Source organism: Phoxinus phoxinus, assembly GCF_949152265.1.
Source record: "Phoxinus phoxinus genome assembly, chromosome: 14".
In the NCBI taxonomy this organism is placed as follows: domain Eukaryota; kingdom Metazoa; phylum Chordata; class Actinopteri; order Cypriniformes; family Leuciscidae; genus Phoxinus; species Phoxinus phoxinus.
This window is the reverse complement of record NC_136889.1, coordinates 25018627-25037194: the sequence shown is the minus strand read 5'-3', so window position 1 is coordinate 25037194 and position 18568 is coordinate 25018627. Positions and strand designations below refer to the sequence as shown.

Sequence of the window (18568 nt, the reverse complement as noted above, 5' to 3'; positions counted from 1 at the left end):
TGAGAAGCGGTTCACTCTTAACTAAAGGAATTATACACCATCAAGATGTGACTAACTGCTTGCAGTTGCCATGGCGCCTCCACAGTCGGAAAACATGTGCAGTGTTTCCACAGCAACGGAGGACATAACAGGATGCAGGACACACACGTTTGGGAAACAGAACCTTCACTATCATAAACACACGCTCGGTCCGAACCCTCTGATGAAATGCGGTCTGGAAAAAGATGTTGTATGAGGCATAAACACAAACCGCAAACACAAGCCATGTGGACCCCGGCAGCATCGTTAGATCATCCTTTACATAACAGGCGAATATGCCATGGTAACCACACCAGTGACATCACTGAATAACTTCACTCCATCTGTTAAAGCACTGAAGTCATTTTAGCAGGACAGAGCGGTGAAAATAACAATTATACTGACACATTAACGCGTTCACCGAGGCCGCTGGCTGATCAACACGAATTCCCAATCTGAAACCTTCGCACAGATATCAAGTAACAGCTCTAATGATATATTACTTCATTACTTCAGCGCAAAAGATGTTGCAAGGTCTGCTCCCTCCCTTGCTAATTTCTAGATTTGGAAACTACAGCGATCTATCAAGAAAACAAAGTGGGAACATTTGATCAAGCTGTCTGGCCTTGGCCGAAGTTACGCTCTTAGCTTAAAACTGTTTATAGTTTAAACCTTCGGCCCCTCAACTGCTATAAAATATCTGCTCTCCACAGGATGTTACAAAATAACCTTAAATGAACCCAAGAAGAACCTAAATTTAAACCTTAATATTTTCTTCTGAAGGCATACAATTGTGTAAATAACAGACTGATAATCTTAGCCTCCACTATGCCTCTAAATCTCTTTTTTAATTCTGCATGTTCACTTCATTAGTTAGAAGATACAGTGCTTAACTAATTTATTAGACCACCTGTCATAAAGAGAAATCTAAATATTTTAGAAATCTGTTAAAAACTTGTTTAAAGGGATATGAAAATTCTGTCATCATATACTCACCCTCAAGTTGTTTCAAACCTGTATGATTTTCTTTCTTCTGGTGAACACAAAGGAAGATATTTTGAATAATGTCGGTAACCAAACAGTTAACTGGTCCCATTGACTTCCATAGTAGGAAAAAAAAAAAACTATGGAAGTCAATGGGACCAGTTAACTGTTTGGTTACCAACATTCTTCAAAATATCTTCCTTTGTGTTCACCAGAAGAAAGAAAATCATACAGGTTTGAAACAACTTGAGGGTGAGTATATGATGACAGAATTTTCATTTTAAAGTGAACTATCCCATTAAAACTAAAAATTGTATTGTCATTTATTAGGCAAATAGCAAACTGAAACATTACATAACCAAAAAAATCAATATTTTATGGCGTCCTTTGGCCTTGATAACAGCTTGTTTTTATATGCAGTACTTTTCCAAAGTCTCTGTTGTTAGACTTCCAAATAGTTTCTAGTTGTTCCCAAAGACGTGCTTTTGATTAAACGTTTGTGCGACCTATCTTTGAATCCACTAAACCCCTAATTTGTTCAATAGGATGCAACAAGAGCTACACACATACTGGTGGATTCTAAAAAAATATTTTGGTGATTACCGTACCAATACTTAGTTTAGGGCAGTTGTGGCTCAAATCTTACATTGGGTGGTGGTCTAATACATTTATTGAGCACTGTACAGTATGTTAATTCACTGAAATCAAACCTGTGCGATTCATCTTCATGTAGTATGTAAGGAATATTTGAAAACGGGACGTTGAATTATAAGAAAATAATGTTCAATAGGATGTAATGTAATGCTGCGAGTGTGCATTATTTTCTAATAATTCAACAGACCGGAGTCAATTATTCCACTAATACTACGGTTACCAAACCTCAAGACATTGTTCAGATGTTGCATTTCAAGTATTTGTCAGGTTTTTGTAAACACTCTTGTGTGTAGGACTAATTTCTTGTGCTTCTCATCCCATGCCTCTGTTGCCAATTCAAAAACATCAATGTAGAGCTTTTAAAAGAGGCTTGAGCCACTGAACAAGAACAGTGCCGATTTCGGACGCAGCCACGGTATTAGACTATATAGTGCATTGCTTCGGTAGATGAAAACTAAAAACATTTTTGTGAACTGAAAAACTGAAACTTAAATACATTTTCATGATAAAACAATTTAAGTTTACAAATGAATAAAAAAATGTTGATAAACATGCAATAACACTGGAGTGCACTGCAGGGCTCCGAAACGGTTCAAAGAACAAGCGCAATTTTAACAGGAACATAAAAACTAAAATCAAGTTTAAACATTCGGAACAGAAACGCTTCTTGGAAATTACCATTAACCGTTTAATAATGTCATTTTATCATTCTGTTTAACATTTTAATTTGGCAGTCAATCAATCATGAATTAAAATAGTAAAGCCTAAGCAAATGTGACGTTGAGAAACGTAAGAAAAATGCCTGCGCTCACTTGTCAAGTCATCCTAATTAATATGATTAGCGTTTGGCTTGACTACATGTGTTGCTAATGTTACACAAACCATGTGGAGCTACTGTATGAGGTTTTGCCGACAGTTTGAGGATCCACTCGAGTTACGAGGTTTAGTCACAAGCCCTTAGTATAATGTTCAATTCAAGCTCTGGTATAAAGTATAGGCAAAAAAACAACAACCTTATTTACCAGAATTGTTATAATCAATCCCTTTTTGGTACGACAATGTTATTATGAATTTAGTTAGGCGTCTCTAAAATCGGAGATATACTGAAATGAAATAAACTGAAATACGAAAAAAGCTAAAATAGCGGATGAAAAAAAAGATTTATAAAACAATACAATTGTAATCGAAAATGCTAATTTGAATCTAAAAAATATTAAAAATTATATTAACCTTTTATGTTTTTGTTTTGTTTTTTGACTAATACTTTCAAATAATACTTGCTTTACACAGAAAAAGTCAGCCATGTAGGTTTGTATAAACATGAGGTTGAGTAAGTGTTGGGCAATCTATTCGCTAGGCCAGTAGGTTTTAGGACAAGACCCATTTGAGAAAGGGAATTTTCACTTTACGCCTCAAGCTATTTTTTAGCTTGGTTCAATGTACACGGACACTGTTACAAACAGATGTTCATATTGTACTCAAAGTGCTCACGGCTTTAAGTCAGGGAGGTTTTGAATATATACCAGGATGTAGGAAACATTCATGTTTATATATCGTATTGGCACATAGGACCGAGATGCTGCCAGAACAACCACTGCAAGAGTCTCAGGTGTAAAAACCTGGTGAATAAGTTCAGTGTGAAGTGGTTCAGCTCTTCAGGGAAAAAGGAAGCTATTTGAAAAGAATGCAGGATAGGAAAGGTAGTCGGCCCATTAAACAGCAGGCTGGTCTGAAATGAAAGCACTATGCTAAGAGGGCACATGCTAATTGAAGCCGGGCACAGCAGGAGACAACATATACATTCACATGGTTTAAACAACTGTCGACGGAAAATAACTGCCCTGCTAAACACAGGCAGCTGGCACGGTTCATGTTGAATTAGAGTCCAGCACTGATCCAAACCCTAGTGAGCTGCAAACCTAGCCACCATCTAGAAACATCATAAGTACACTTCTGTCCTGAAGCATAGGGAGCTAAATTATGCTTCCTTCTAACATACCTCATTTTGGCCAAATATGAAAGCAGTATCACATGTATCCTTTACAAATAAGGCAATCCCAGAATGCACTGCGTCAAGTTAAAAAAAATGATCCAATATGAAACCGCTCTTTTCACTTAAAGGTAAGACTATTAAAGGGTAATATCTGAATAAAAGCCTAGATTAAATCTGTTTATCATATAAAGAGATTGTGTGTCTTCAGACAGGGGCGTAGCCATCTCAGAAGAGAGCGGGAAAGAAACGTCAAGAGCAATACCAGTTTTTTTTTTCTGACCTTTGTCTAATTGACAGGTTTTATTTTTCTTATCTTTTGCATTTAAATGGCTAAAAAATCAAATACACTGATGAATAATAACCACTAATTTGCACATTTGTATTCTATAATATTTTTCCCTATATTTTCCCTATGACAATTTGTGAAACCACACCTGTGCATCAAGTCATCATGGATTTTATACCAGGTAAAAATCCTCATATTCTTATCACAGAATTTTCTGTACAAGGGTGCGCTCCGGCTTCCAGCCTTAATAAAACAGACTTTACATGGTAGTGTGTTTAGCACTCCATAATGCTCACATCGCCTCAGGCTTCAGGTCATGCATAGAATATCTTGTCTGTTTGAAATTAAATCTAGATTCGTTCTCATTGGCCCATGAAAACCCCTATGTGAATACACTTGCCCGGAAAAAGTGCGGGGGGCGAATTTATGTCTTATTAAAAGTGCGGGGGACACATCCCAACTCGTTCCCCATTTATTCTACACATGTCTTCAGACATTTGACTAAACCTCTCAATTCATATGGATTAGTTTAGTTTTATAATTTCTTTATAAACTTTTTCAAATCAAATCAAATTTGATTTTGGTATTTGGTTGCAGAGAGATTTATATAACGAATAATACCATTTTAAAATAAATTCTGTATCGGACTGGTAACCAATGCAGAAGTGGATTGGGTAACCAAAAGTGGATTGGGTAACCAAAAGTGGATTGGGTAACCAAAAGTGGATTGGGTAAGAAGTAACCAAAAGTTTAGGATTGGGGTGATGTGATCTCGTTTGGACCATTTGGAGACGAGAGATGGAAGAGAGAGGTAACCCGACACATGAGTTACAGTAGCCGAGTCGTGTTGAAATAAAAGTGTGAAGAACTGTGATCTCAAGGACCCCAAAAACACCTTAGACCCCAGAGGGGTTAATTGCTTTTTTTTTTTGCCAATGCGTGAACAGCTTGTAACGATACTTAAAAAATTAGACCTTCCCCAACTTCCTAGGTTTTCTATGAGAGCATGTGATTGATCTTTAAATGAAGGACTTGGGACGTTTTTGCCAGGAAAATCAAAAGGATGTGACCTTTACGCACACTCACGAGAGCCTTTCTGCCGTTCAAAGACACATGAACCGAATGCTTATGCAATGTTCAGAATAATGCCGAAAGAGCTATCCTGTACTTTAGTGTCAATGTGTCATGCAAAGAAGAGGGATTAATTCAAAATATAGTCTCACATAGCCAGATCTGTAGTCTATACAATCAAATATACTTTATAATCAAAACAGTGTAATTTTAATGACGTCATCTGTCGACATGATGCCGGTCAGATGCTTTCTTAACTGCTGCTTTTTCACTGTTGTCATTTTTGTTGTGTGCTTATTTTGTTATTGAAAGGGAAGCACATATGTTCCCCGCTGTAAATAAATAATTGTTTCCTAACATTCAAGCTAAGAAGCTCCATTCAGGATAGGATTCCACCTTAGAAGGAAGCCTACTATGAAGAGAGTAGACACGGAGGAGGCTCCCTAGGGATTAGAACACAGTCTTTAAGTCTGTACTGGAAATACGTTTGACATTTTCTTTTCAATGGGCGCCAGGCTCAGCCTTATGGCAAATGAAGTTGTATTCACCATGATCACATTTCCTGATGTCTCTTCAGGGGCTGTTCGCTAGACCAGATTTAAGTCTGTATTAGCTATTACCATGATGTCTCATCTCTCGGCCCTGAGCTCAAAAAGATCAGCTTACTGGTAAAAGTCTCCACACTACAGTATGAGGTACTGTTCTCCATTATATCTCATTTGCTTATGTAACCAAGATCTTGGCTTCAGGGAGAGCCCAGCAGTTTCTATTATAACAGTCTCAGTGAGGAGTGTGTGTATGCATGTCAGACAGTGAATAGTAGATCAGGTGACACCTGACAAGTGTTTTACCTGGTTCTCCGTGATGACTCCTCTGCTGTCAGGGTGTGTGAGAGGACAGTACAGGGTCATGCTCTGACACAGATGACCCAGTAACATGGACACCTCTTTCATGGTCCTCCAGCAACACACCAGCACCATCTGAGCGGTGACTCGATAGGCCTCTCCATCACTGCCACCTAGACAACATACATAAACATACACACAAATAAGCACTCGGAAAACACTGATCTAATGTCGGCCTCTTATGGACAGGACATGTATTACAGTAACACATCATTTGAAATTAATTATGACTAAAAGTATGATGTTTCAAATATCAGTATGGTTACTATAGGCATCATACTAATGGATTCATAACATGGCTCAATGCATGTAATTCGAGTTCAAAATTAGCTTTTTTGATACAGATACTATGGTAAAGGGCAATAAGGTGGAGGAACTGTATCTAGTGATGGGCAAATGTGTTTTTACCAGTGTTACAGATTTGTTGTTTATGAACGTCGTTCTCTGGCTCTTTCTGCTCACTGTTATGGCTGGTCTCACTGGGGTCCAGCTCTCTGGCACTCGTGAAAAAGTCATTTGAGTCACGAGGTTGAATCTCCTGCAGGATTTTCTGTAGGTCAGCAGAGGTCTCTGTGGAGAGAGAAAATATGTAATGTAATAATACGTATGCAACTGAATGTAAAGTAAATAAAGTGTCCTGACTCTAAACTATCCTGATTCTGTGCTCCAGTAACCATGTCATAAAGAATGCATCACAGAATCACAGAAAGTGTAAAATAAATAAAGCTCAGTGTCATAAAGAACAACAAGTCTATTCCAACGTTTGCATTTTTCGAATTTACTTGCTGATGTGCCACAACAAAAAAAAATGTTTCACTTTTTCTTACCAAAAAGGAGATTTGTATGTGTCCGACAGTTCAGTGAGCTTTAAAAGTTTGATGGAGAAAATGGTGGATAACAACAAGGCTTCTCAGCACAGTGATTTGATTGGATATTTGGGCTGTCAGTCATGTGTCTCTCATATGGTCAGTTATGACAAGCGATGTAGCATAGTACGACTATCAAATCAAAAGCTGCAATTTAATTAAGTATAGTATGTTGAACTACGTGTTTCAGAGCGACATTATCTTGCATTTACATGCAAGCAATTCATCATCTGGTATTTTGGGATTCTTAGAGCGTTTGAATGATTGAAAGTAAAGAATTTAAAGTCCCCCATTATGCTTTTTCACATAAATTTCATGCAGTGTGTCATATAGCACTTTGTGAATGTAAAAGGTCTGCAAACTTTCAAAAATCAAAGTGTGCGATATATGTAATTATTGTCTCCCTAAAGAAATAACCAATTCTAAACTTCCTGAAACAAGTTGTCAGCCATTTCAGTCTTACGTCCTGCACGAACATACGTAGGTTTGTAACACAATTGCATGATGCCAACCTATGATCATCAATGGCTGCCCGTGAAAATAGGGACTGAGTTTATAGAGACTGAATCCTTTATTGAACAGTTTTAGACACTGTGAGAAAAGAGATGATTCTGTTCTTCCTCGCCTTGACACGTCCTGCTCTACACTTTCATATTATTCCATGTTTTTCCATGTAATGTAAAGCAGTTCTGCCTATTAACAGTCAAAGAAATAAGTCTATCGCAGTATAAACAGCACAGCAATTGGTTGATGCATTTGTACTTTCACATACATATCACCCACTTAAGACAGATGAGGGGCTACCTCGTGCAAATCAAGGGGCCGACTACTTGTGCAATACTTGGCATGGTAACAGCTGGTTAGTTCTCACTTAGTTAGAACAGTGTTAGATGCATTTACCAGACTCTGTATCCATGGGAATGAGGCCCTCGGGGGAAGAGCTCTGAACCACAGGTGACACAACATCAGACATCCTGTAGCACAGGCCTATGAGCTCTGACACAACAGCCCTCCATTGAGACAGCAGTGCAAGTGATCTAAACAGACATTACAGTATCAACCACATGTACACCGGTCAAAATACCTCTGTAAGTAGTTGATTAAAGGTTAAAGGATTAGTTCACTTTTAAAAAAACTTTTGCTGATAATTTACTCACCCCAATGTCATCCAAGATGTCCATGTCTTTCTTTCTTCAGTCGAAAAGAAATTAAGGTTTTTGATGAAAACATTTCTCCATACAATGGACTTTAATGGGCCCCAAACGGTTCAAGGTCCAAATGACAGTGTCAGTGCCGCTTCAACGGGCTTTAAACAATACCAGACGATGAATAAGGGTCTTATCTAGGCTAAACGCTCGGTCATTTCAAAACTAAATTAAAAAGTTTAAGTTTTATAAGCACAAACGCTCGCCTTGCTCTGTTCTGTGATGCACGTTCGCGACGTCACGTAATACGCAATTGCGTTGAAAAGGTCACGCTTTTATGAAAAGTCCAACATTTCTGTCCTGACGAAAATTTTATTTTAGGCTTTTTAATATTACAACACCCAGGATACGCACACGAAATGGGCATTTTAAACGATAAACTGACACAAAGACATTTGAATATGTGTATACGGTCCTCCTGCAAATTTGTAAACACCGACTCGCTGAAGCGTGACCTTTTCAATGTAATTGCGTATTACGTGACGTCAAGAACGCGCATCACAGAACAGAGCAAGGCGAGCATTTGTGCTTATAAAACTTTTTTCTTTATTTTTGAAATGACCGAACGTTTCGACCCTTATTCATCGTCTGGTATCGTTTAAAGCTGCACTGAAAATGTCATATGGACCTTGAACCGTTTGGGGCCCATTAAAGTCCATTGTATGGAGAAATATTTTCATCAAAAACCTTAATTTCTTTTCGACTGCAGAAAGAAAGACATGGACATCTTGGATGACATGGGGGTGAGTAAATTATCAGCAAAAGTTTTTTTTTTAAGTGAACTAATCCTTTAAGTGTGTGTGGAAGTACCCAGTGTTGATCTGTTGGAGTACTGCAGTGATGCAGTGAGCTCTGCCATATAAAGGACAGCAAGCAGAAGCCTGCAGAAGAGACGACTCGGCCTTCAAAATCTCTTCTTTCAGACAAATCATCAGCCACTGTACCACTGAAACATCACAAACATATTCTCAAATTTAGATACCAATATACAGAGGTAAAACATTTACTTATTTTGTATTTGAAAGTGGGCATCTTTGCTTTTTTGTTGTTTATTTTTATACAAATAACCATTGATCAACACATGCAATTAGCACATCAAATATGAAAAAATAGGAAGCTCAACAGTAATTGACATACGAGAACAAAACTAATTTATTCTTGCAGAAGTTTATATGTGCTTGCATGACAAGAAAACAAACCTCATTGGTTAATTTATTGTTTATGCATCAGGCAAATATATTTACAATTGCTCTATATATTAGCACTGGAGGGAGCCTAAATAATGGGGGGGGGGGGGGGGGGTAACTGATAAAAATAATTTTTATTTTTGGGGTGAACTTTTAAGAAAGGACACGTGTTTTTGAAGTGTTGAACATGCGTTTATATTCACAATTAAATTATGGAAATTCTGGAGATTCTTGAAAACTGACATCCTGCTTACATCTTTCAGATGGCATTTTGGACCATACCTCCACCTACAGTGATGTTCATCTAACACCAGGGACGGATTACAACACCATGGGCACGGACTTGTCTAAACATCCCCCTGCGTGCCATTTTTTTTGTTTAGCGGGGATGGGGTGGGGGTTTGGCTACAGCTCTCAGATTTCACGTTCTGCAGGGGTGGGGTGTTGCTATCCATTTACTAGTGCCTTGGGCATGAGCCTGAAAGGCCCATGCATTAATACATCCCTGTCTAGTATACCTGCCAAGGTGTTCTGCTCCAGAGTGGAAGCCTCAGACACCTGGGACTGGTTCAGTGCTGGTGGCCGGAGAGGGATGTTCTGCTCTTGAATGCAGCCGAGTAACGCGTCCTGTAGACCCGGCTGGTGCAGGAGCAGATTGAGAAGATGAGCAGCAGTGACGCTGTCGAAGGGTTTGGTGCTGGTGCTGAGGTTCAGAGCGACCTGAAGCAAAGACTGCAGCCTCTCCGGCTCCTACACAGAAGAGGAAAAGCATTCATATTCATTTGAACATTACTTCATACTAGTCTCAGACTCTTATTTTCACACTGACCTGAAGTCGTACTGCTAAAGGAGGCAGTTTTTGTAAGAGGTTGCTGGCGAGCTGTTTGACTTCAAGAAAGTTGTTTGCAAGGCAGTACAGCACAGCTTGGGCATGAGCTACACTTACTGACTCTCCAAGAGCAAAACCAACAGAGCCTGAAAGAAAGAGGAGAAGAGATGATGAGTGTTAGAGGTGACTAGTGGTTGATCAATGTGGATTTTTTAATGGCCGATAAGATATTTTAAAGAGCAGGGTGACCAATGGCTTATATAAAGCCATCTATATGATATAATACTACTTCATTTAAAAGGTAGTAAATAACGCATGCACAAGTTCAGCTATTAAAATTATATTTTACATAATATTCACTAAAATAATTGGAAATAAATTAGAAAATAAATAATTTGAAAATAAATCGATTTGAAAAAATAATAATTTGTATACATTTTTTTTATATATTTATAATTTAGATAGGAATTTCTTGATAGTGTAACCCAATTATAGTATTTTTCACAAATAAATAAGATTATAAAAAACAAACACTTTATACTTTAACAACCAATAGTATACTCCGTAATCTGGTCTGAGCACACTGGCAATCAAAAAAGACCAGGTAACACACATTTCACATACAGTGCACAGTGAATATGACAGTGGCAAACTAGATATAGTGTAGCATAGGTTTGAAATTAAGTTTAATATATTTCTCACTATTGCATAACCAGTCAATTTAAACGGAAGGACCGTCATGAACAGAGTACACGTTTTTTAAGCAGGCTATGCATGCTATAGGAGATCTTACAGCTGTATTCGCTGAATTTTGAGAGGTTTGTAGCATTAAATGTTTATTAGATGTTCAAAGATTATCATATAATGAGTATTTGCTAAATGATGAACATTTGCTATACATTTTTTTAGGCAGAACAGTTAAAAACCAATGAAGTCGGAGAAAGGGTGCTTCTGTGCAACGACACTGGATGCAATCGGTGCTGTCAAAGTAAAAGAAAAAAAAGTATTGGCAGATTCAACCCAGTATGTAAAAAAATATTGATCATTACAATTATCCTTGGCAGTCAAGTCAAGTCAGGTCACCTTTATTTATACAGCGCTTTCTACAATACAGATATCAAAGCAGTTGTGCAAGGAACAAATATATGAAAACTCATCATCAGACTAGTGTTTAGCAGGTTTTACAAGGTAAAATTGGGTAATACCTGTGTTAAAGGTAAAATGTTCAGCGACCAGCAGCAGCAGGTGCAGAGCCATCAGACACCTGGAAAATGAGGCTCCTGGATGAAGCACCTGGAATAGAGTCTCACAGAACCAGCGCAGGAACTCCTGTTAAAAAATAAAAATAAAAATAAAAAATAATATATATATATATATATATATATATATATATATATATATATATATATATATATATATATATATATATATATATATACAGTGCTATGCATAAGTTTAGACACCCATGCTAAAGTTACCTAAAAAAAAATCATCTTTTGGAAATTTATCTTAATGCCTTAATTAAAAAAATTAGGAAATCTCCAACCTTTAAGGACACCAATTTTCTTTGTGAATGAATGTATCGTAAATAAATAAATGTTCTTCCTTAAAATACAGGGTGCATAAGTCAGGACACCTCTATGTTAAATTCCCATAGAGACAGGCAGATTTTAATTTTTAAAGGCCAGTTATTTCATGGATCCAGGATACTATGCATCCTGATAAAGTTCCCTTAGCCTTTGGACTTAAAATAGCCCCACATCAGCACACACCCTTCACCATACCTAGAGATTGGCATGGTTTTATTTCAGTTAGCCTAATAGCTGGTTTGATTTGCATTGAGAAATGATCTTATGGAAAGTACCCCATGCCAATCTCTACTCAGCCGTTTTTACACCATATATTGTAGAATTAAAACTTTATACCCAAATATCAACAAATTTACTTGAAACATCATTAATAAAGCCCCAGTCTTACAGATCATTAACTAAAAAAAGTTGTTTTAGGGTTTAGTTACCCTTTAAGATTCATTTTGTGGTTCTAAAAATTCCGAGGACTGTATGTTGTTAAAAACAATAGAGTGCTGCAGTGAAGATGTATATTGTATGCCGGAAGTTAGCATCACCCTGGTTCCCTCTACAAAAAGCCAATTGGATTTTCAAATGGCTTTTGGATTACTGCAGAAAATAAATTCTGTTGGCCAATCAAAGTTTATGATTCTTACTAATTTTGTTCCAAGATAATCAACTTTTATACATTTTGAAGTCTAATAACAATGGGTCTCATTCACCAAGCATGCGTACGCACAAATGCGTGTGTGAAATCTGCGTAGGAACGTTTTCATGGACAAATCATGATTCACCAAAAACTTCTAACTTTACGAAAAAATGTAGGAACAACTGAAACCACACGTATGCAAAACGCACATTCTCTGTACAGCCTTGTAATCAAGTTAAGAAAGTTAGATTTCATCTGTATGACTAATACAGCTTATGAGAACAGCACATTTTTCTTCTGTTATCTTAATGTTTATTGCTTCATGTGTGTCTCCTTTATTCAACACATTACTCAATGCTCATGTAATCAGAGGACTCTTATCTCTCTGTTCCCAATGTTCTTTGGCACTTCTTGCTGTTTAGATAGGCATTTCTAAATTCACTCCTTTAGCTATATTTTCCAAGCTACTTTTTGGTTTAGTTATGCACCATCTAATCAGTTACAAATGCAAAAATGCCTATTGAGAAAAATCATTTGCACAGACAAAGGTTCAAGACCAATGAAAGTGCTGTCTGTGGAGTTTATCTTACAGCTCAGATTGTATCACAGTTCTACCTGGTACATGTTGAGGACTTGCTGATCTTTATCGTTCTCATGCTGTTCCGGTCTCTTTTGCAGAAGCTGAGCACTGTCCTTCACCCTACACAAGAGCTGACAACACAAAACAGAAATGAGCCAATCAGAACACACTTACACTCTGAACACACTCTGACAAATCAAAGCTTGAACTGACATTGGTTTCTACCTTCTTTAACAGACTGACGGTCTGCTGTCTGACACCTGGTGACTGACTGTTCAGATTAAAAGGCAGGAAGTGGCGGATCAGCTCCATTTCTTGTCTGGACAGTTTCTCCGTGCTACGATGGCTCTCACATAGCAAACCCAGAGCATCCATTCGCACCTGAAATTACATAAACGGCCACAAATTCCCTTTTGGTGTTCTAGTGCCACAGAATGCATGTCAGACATTAATTATTAAAGGTTCAGTAAAAGATAACTGAGTTTCGTTTAACCTGATCATGTTTGTGCACCAGAGCCTGTCGCATTAGTGGGAGGGACACCAAGCCACCCCACAACTCTTCCTCATCAGACTTGAGAACCCCCTGAGACCGGGCAGCACGCAGACACGTCATTAGAGCCCCCAGTGCACCTCTGCTACCAGCCCCTGAGGAACAAACATTCTTAACACTTAAAGGCATACGTAGGGTGCTTCTCATTTCTTATTTCCATCCATAATATATTAATATGTCTTTGTTGTTTCTACACTTAAAAAAAAAATATATATATATATATATATATAAAGAAAAATTAAGGGTATGATGTCATTGATGGGCGACGCACAGACACGGTCCGTGTCCTGGTCAAAACTGATTATTTCTCTGTATTTAAACATTCTTAGAAACAATTAGGATAATGTGAGTACACAAATCAACAACATATATAAAATTGTTCTTGTGGTTTTTGGATATTTTGATCCAAATATCTTACATAGTGTGCCTTTAAATATACCCAGATATACATATACATATAAAATCTCAGTCCTATACAATATGCCTTTCTATAATTCACTACCACCATTTTTTTATCATAATTTCAAATACCCATATTTCATACACATATGGGCAACAATGATTTTCTGTAGAAACTGTGATATATTTTTTCAGGATTCTTTGGTGAATAGAAATAGAATAGCAGCATTTATTTGAAACTGAAAACTTTTGTAACATTATATGTCACTTTTTATGCAAGATGAATATCTTTTTTTTTTTAAACAAGCGCAAACTTGCAGTAGTATACCCAAAGTGTACATATAAATGATATACACATATCTGTAAATATTACATTGCAGGTTAAAAGTATCTTACCCTCAGAGCAATACGGCATCTCCTGCAGGGCCTGCACCATGTGGCTAAGGCTGGAGGGGTTGCAGCGTAGCAGTTTGGGCAGGAAGTAGTCTAGTATATAAGTGGTTTGATCCAATCGGGCTGTACACAGTACCTTCAGCAGAGGTGTCACCCAAACCTCGTGCCATCCATCTATCCACGCATGCCCATCCCTAAATTGGGCACATAGCAGGGCCTTATGACTGACAAACAACTTCTCCAGAAGGTCGCTGGCGTATGGTGCCAGCGTCTGATCCCCCATCAGACCCAGCAGCCTGGATGGCAGTCCACCATCAAGCTTGAGTAGATACTCCGCACCCAAGTGCTCCACCAGGCAGGCCAGCGTGCCGTACTTCCCTTTCATATGCCACTCCAGAGCCAGAAGGTCCCGGGTGAGCTGGCTGATGTAAGGGTCGCTGGTGGGATCGGACTTGTGATCACTGCAATGCTGGTGGATCTTGAGAAGGTTCTGGAACAGGGTGCGCGTCTGGTGGCGGACCCCATCCAGAGGGTGCTCCCAGTGGGCATAGATGTGGTGGTGAAGGCGTGCGATTAGAGGAGAGCCTCCGACCAGAGATGAGAGAAGAAGAGGGGGACACGTGTCGACCTGGACGCAGTCAACCGCTGCTCCGCTCCAGAGAGTCAAAACCCGAGCCACTACCATCACTGTACTGGACTCCTTCACTCTGAGAGATTTTTGTTAGAGAGCAGATTAAATGGAAATCCAGGCTGAACAACTTTAACTAACTACTTAAAGGATAACTCTCGCCAAAATTGAACCTAGGCTCCTAAATCCTAACCTAGAGTCAAACATTTGTGTAAAACCATAATTAAAATGGAAACTCCACTTTTAAGTTTGACCGTATTTTCGTTTTCGGTCAAAACGCCTTTTGAATGGGAGTGCTAGGGGCGCTACAATGAGAGCATCAACATTTTTAAAACACTAAGGAGGCTCGACACAACATGAAACTGCTTGAAGTATCACCAGGGGCTCTACACATGAACTCAAGCATTAAGAACATTGTTTGTGTGTACACAGAGTTTACTAAAAAGAAAGGTTTTGAACAACTCACTGCGTTTCCGTCTGCCGGCATTTTGTCAGTCAAAAGTAGTCGATCTCCGAATGCAACGTAACTAACTGACTCCATATAAGGAAATGTCATGAACTTGTAATTCCAATGAAAAGCATGATAACGTAGACACTTAGCTCATGGCAATATCTCATGGAAACAAGCTTTAGGAGCTTTCCATTTTTACTCTCCTCATGTTACGTTGCATTCGGAGATCGACTACTTTTGACTGACAAAATTCCAGCCACTGGAAACACTGATAAAGTGAGTCGTACAAAACCTTTCTTTTTAGTAAACTCTGTGTACACACAAACAATGATACGGAGAATACGGAGTTTCCTTTCTAATTATGCTTTTACATGAATGTTTGACTCGGGTAGATTAACAAAAATAGCCTAGGTTCAATTTTGGCGAGAGTTATCCTTAAAAACAAAATTTACTTAGAACAGTTTAACGATTTAAAATAAGGTGAATTCAGAGATGCAACTTCTCTGAGAGAAACAATTGTATTATTAATCTTTCATTTTGCTTTCGGTCAACTGAAATGCTGTAACTAATTGTGGTAATTTTATTCTATTGATATCCAATATTACCAATAAGAAATATGAAAAGAAAATAATTATTTTCTATTTAATATTTTTTTTTATTTTTTTTTTTTTATTATTGTGCTGCATCTTTATAAAGACTTTTATTTATTTGTATTTATTTATTTATTACTCATAAATTAATGATGAATATGCACTACCATTCAAAAGTTTGGGGTCAGGTTTTTTTTTTTTTTTTTGATGATGATTAATACTTTTATTTAGCAAGGATGAATTTAATTTATCAAAAGTGACAGTATTGACATTTCATGTTAAACAAAATTATATTTCAAATAAATGCTGTTCTTTTGTACTTTCTATTTATCTAAGAATTTATGGAAAAACAAAAAGGATTTCCACAAAAATATAAAGCAGCAAATATATATTTTTTAACATGATGATAATACCAGTAATTAAGTTTCTTAAGCAGAAAATCATCATATTAGAATAATTTCTGAAGGATCACGTGACTGAAGACTGGAGTAATGATACTGAAAATGTAGCTTTGTCATCACATGAATAAATTACATTTTCAAATAGAAAATTATTTAAAATTGTAATAATATATCACAATAGTCAAATACATCCATCCTTGGTGAGCATAAAATAATTCTTTAAAAAAAGTTTATTTTATATTATTTTATTTTACAGATTCCAAACTTCAGAATGGAAACGTCCACAAAATGTAAAGTCTTATCTTCCAGTTCATACATATAAATGTAGGGAGGGGGGAAATACAAACAAATCCCTGATTCAATTGTTAAAATATGTATTTTACCATATCCTTGTGTAAATGCATTTGGCATATTTAATACCTTGTATCTAGAGACAGGAGCACTTCAGGTATGAGCAGCAGCAGTTTCTCTGTCTGTGAACTTTGAGTCTTTCCTCTCCAGCTGAGCATAGCCAGAGCCCCATGACTCAGATACAGAGCCACCGCTGCAGGCCTGCTGCGGTCATACAGACCTGCACAGCTCTGCCTCAACCACTGGGGGGCGGTGTCGCCTGCATCCACTGAACACTGCAGGAGACCGGCAACCTACACACACATTTCACACTTAACAGCCAGGAATGGGTCCAAATGCAGCTCAAGTTGAGATCAGCTCAGCTGCATTGAGATTTATTCAAACTGAATAATGATAGTACAAAATACAATGATAGACTCTTGCTCCTGGTAAGAAGGAACATTCACTTACTATAACTGGTACATCTTCCCCATTCCCAATAATAGATCTAATGAACAAAACAACAGCCATCCCAGCAGTGCTCTGGACCGTCTGAAGAAACTCCTCTGGATTGGGGGGGGAAAAGCAATAACTTAAATATTATACAAAAATCAATACAATATACAACTACAACAACAACAAAAAAACTCATTGTCAATAGCATATGAGGAATACAGTGGTCTTAGCAATACCATCAGTCAGGATACATGTAAAGCAGTTGAGTAGTCCACAGAGAACTTGATGCAGATCAGATTGGTCACTTGAAGATGAAAGCATTGCAGAACTAATGGGTTCCTGAGATCTCTGCACCACCAGCATTGAGGCCTTCACCACTGCCAGACAGGACTGCATCAGCTGAGCCTGGGCTACATGACGACCCGCCAGACCCCTGAAAAACATATCACATGTAAATATACAACAATAAACCATGTTACAGACAATTTTCAAGGATTCTGGATAATATGAACAAAATGACAACATTTTCATCCATGCATACAGCACATTATACAGCACAAAAGTGAACAGTTTACCTGTTCTGCTCCACATAATAATTCAAAGTCCTTTGGAAGAACTGGAGGACTATGAGAGAGAGAGGAAAAAGAAATCAGCGGCTGGATTTGCAAAACAGAGCTGAGAAAGCCAAAGGTATGCCATTAAATTAATAACTTATATTCTAACCTTCTGTTAGCAAGCGATGAACACATTTCTCACCTGTAAATCAAGAAGAACTATTTTAAAATACATTACACCACCTCTGAAAAGTGTGGGGTCTCTAAGATTTAAAAAAAAAAAAATTGAAAGAAGTCTCTTATGCTCGCCAAGGTTGCATTTACGGTACTTCATAAAAAAATACAGAAAACCTGTGATATTCTGTGACATGTTATTAGAATTTTAAATAATTTATTTATATTTTTATAAAAAGTAATTTATTTACATCTCCCTCTCTCTGTAATCTCATTTTTATTTATTTTCAGTTTTCATGGCATCTGTCTGTATATAGTTCAGTGAGCTTTGATATGTTTTCTGGTATGATAACTTAAAATAAAAATATTGATTACAAAAAAAAAAAAAAAATTATTCCTGCAATGGCAAAGCTTACTTTTCAGCATTACTCCAGTCTGTAGAGTCACATGATCCTTAAGAAATCAGTCTAATATGCCAATTTGGTGCTCGAGAAATATTTCTTATTATTATCAATTTTGAAACACTTGTGTTGCTTAATATGTTTGTGTAAACCATGACACATTATTTCAGGATTCTTTTATTATTAGAAAGTCTAAAATAACAGCATTTACTTGAAATCGAAATCTAAAATTAGGGTAGAGTATCGTTTGAGTATCGTTTGAACGGCGCGAGGCACCCGTCTCGTATCTCTCACAGAGGAGTGGAAGCATAAAAGGAGGAACGACGACAGTGAGGGACGAGAGAGGACAGGCCTGGAATTATGTTGTGTTTTATCATATGTGACAGCAGTCGTCCGTGAGGGGCTGCTTTCTTTACTTTCGTTTAGTTTATTTTGTTATTAAAGTT

The 18568-nt window shown here is 37.5% G+C and overlaps 1 protein-coding gene across 3 annotated transcripts in view; it reads right to left on the bottom strand.

Moving 5' to 3' along the window:
- thada (THADA armadillo repeat containing) overlaps positions 1-18568 on the bottom strand; it is a 112355-nt gene that overhangs the window by 90198 nt on the left and 3589 nt on the right. For all 3 annotated transcript variants that reach the window (XM_079635711.1, XM_079635709.1, XM_079635710.1), the window contains exons 6-21: positions 17717-17749; positions 17569-17617; positions 17230-17426; positions 17009-17103; positions 16628-16851; positions 14141-14844; positions 13289-13440; positions 13021-13176; positions 12831-12926; positions 11204-11327; positions 9999-10144; positions 9688-9919; positions 8793-8928; positions 7678-7814; positions 6320-6481; positions 5858-6024 (exon numbers count right to left, since the gene is read on the bottom strand). In XM_079635711.1, coding sequence (XP_079491837.1) covers positions 5858-6024; positions 6320-6481; positions 7678-7814; positions 8793-8928; positions 9688-9919; positions 9999-10144; positions 11204-11327; positions 12831-12926; positions 13021-13176; positions 13289-13440; positions 14141-14844; positions 16628-16851; positions 17009-17103; positions 17230-17426; positions 17569-17617; positions 17717-17749 — 2810 coding nt within the window. The remainder of the gene's footprint in view (positions 1-5857; positions 6025-6319; positions 6482-7677; positions 7815-8792; positions 8929-9687; positions 9920-9998; positions 10145-11203; positions 11328-12830; positions 12927-13020; positions 13177-13288; positions 13441-14140; positions 14845-16627; positions 16852-17008; positions 17104-17229; positions 17427-17568; positions 17618-17716; positions 17750-18568) is intronic.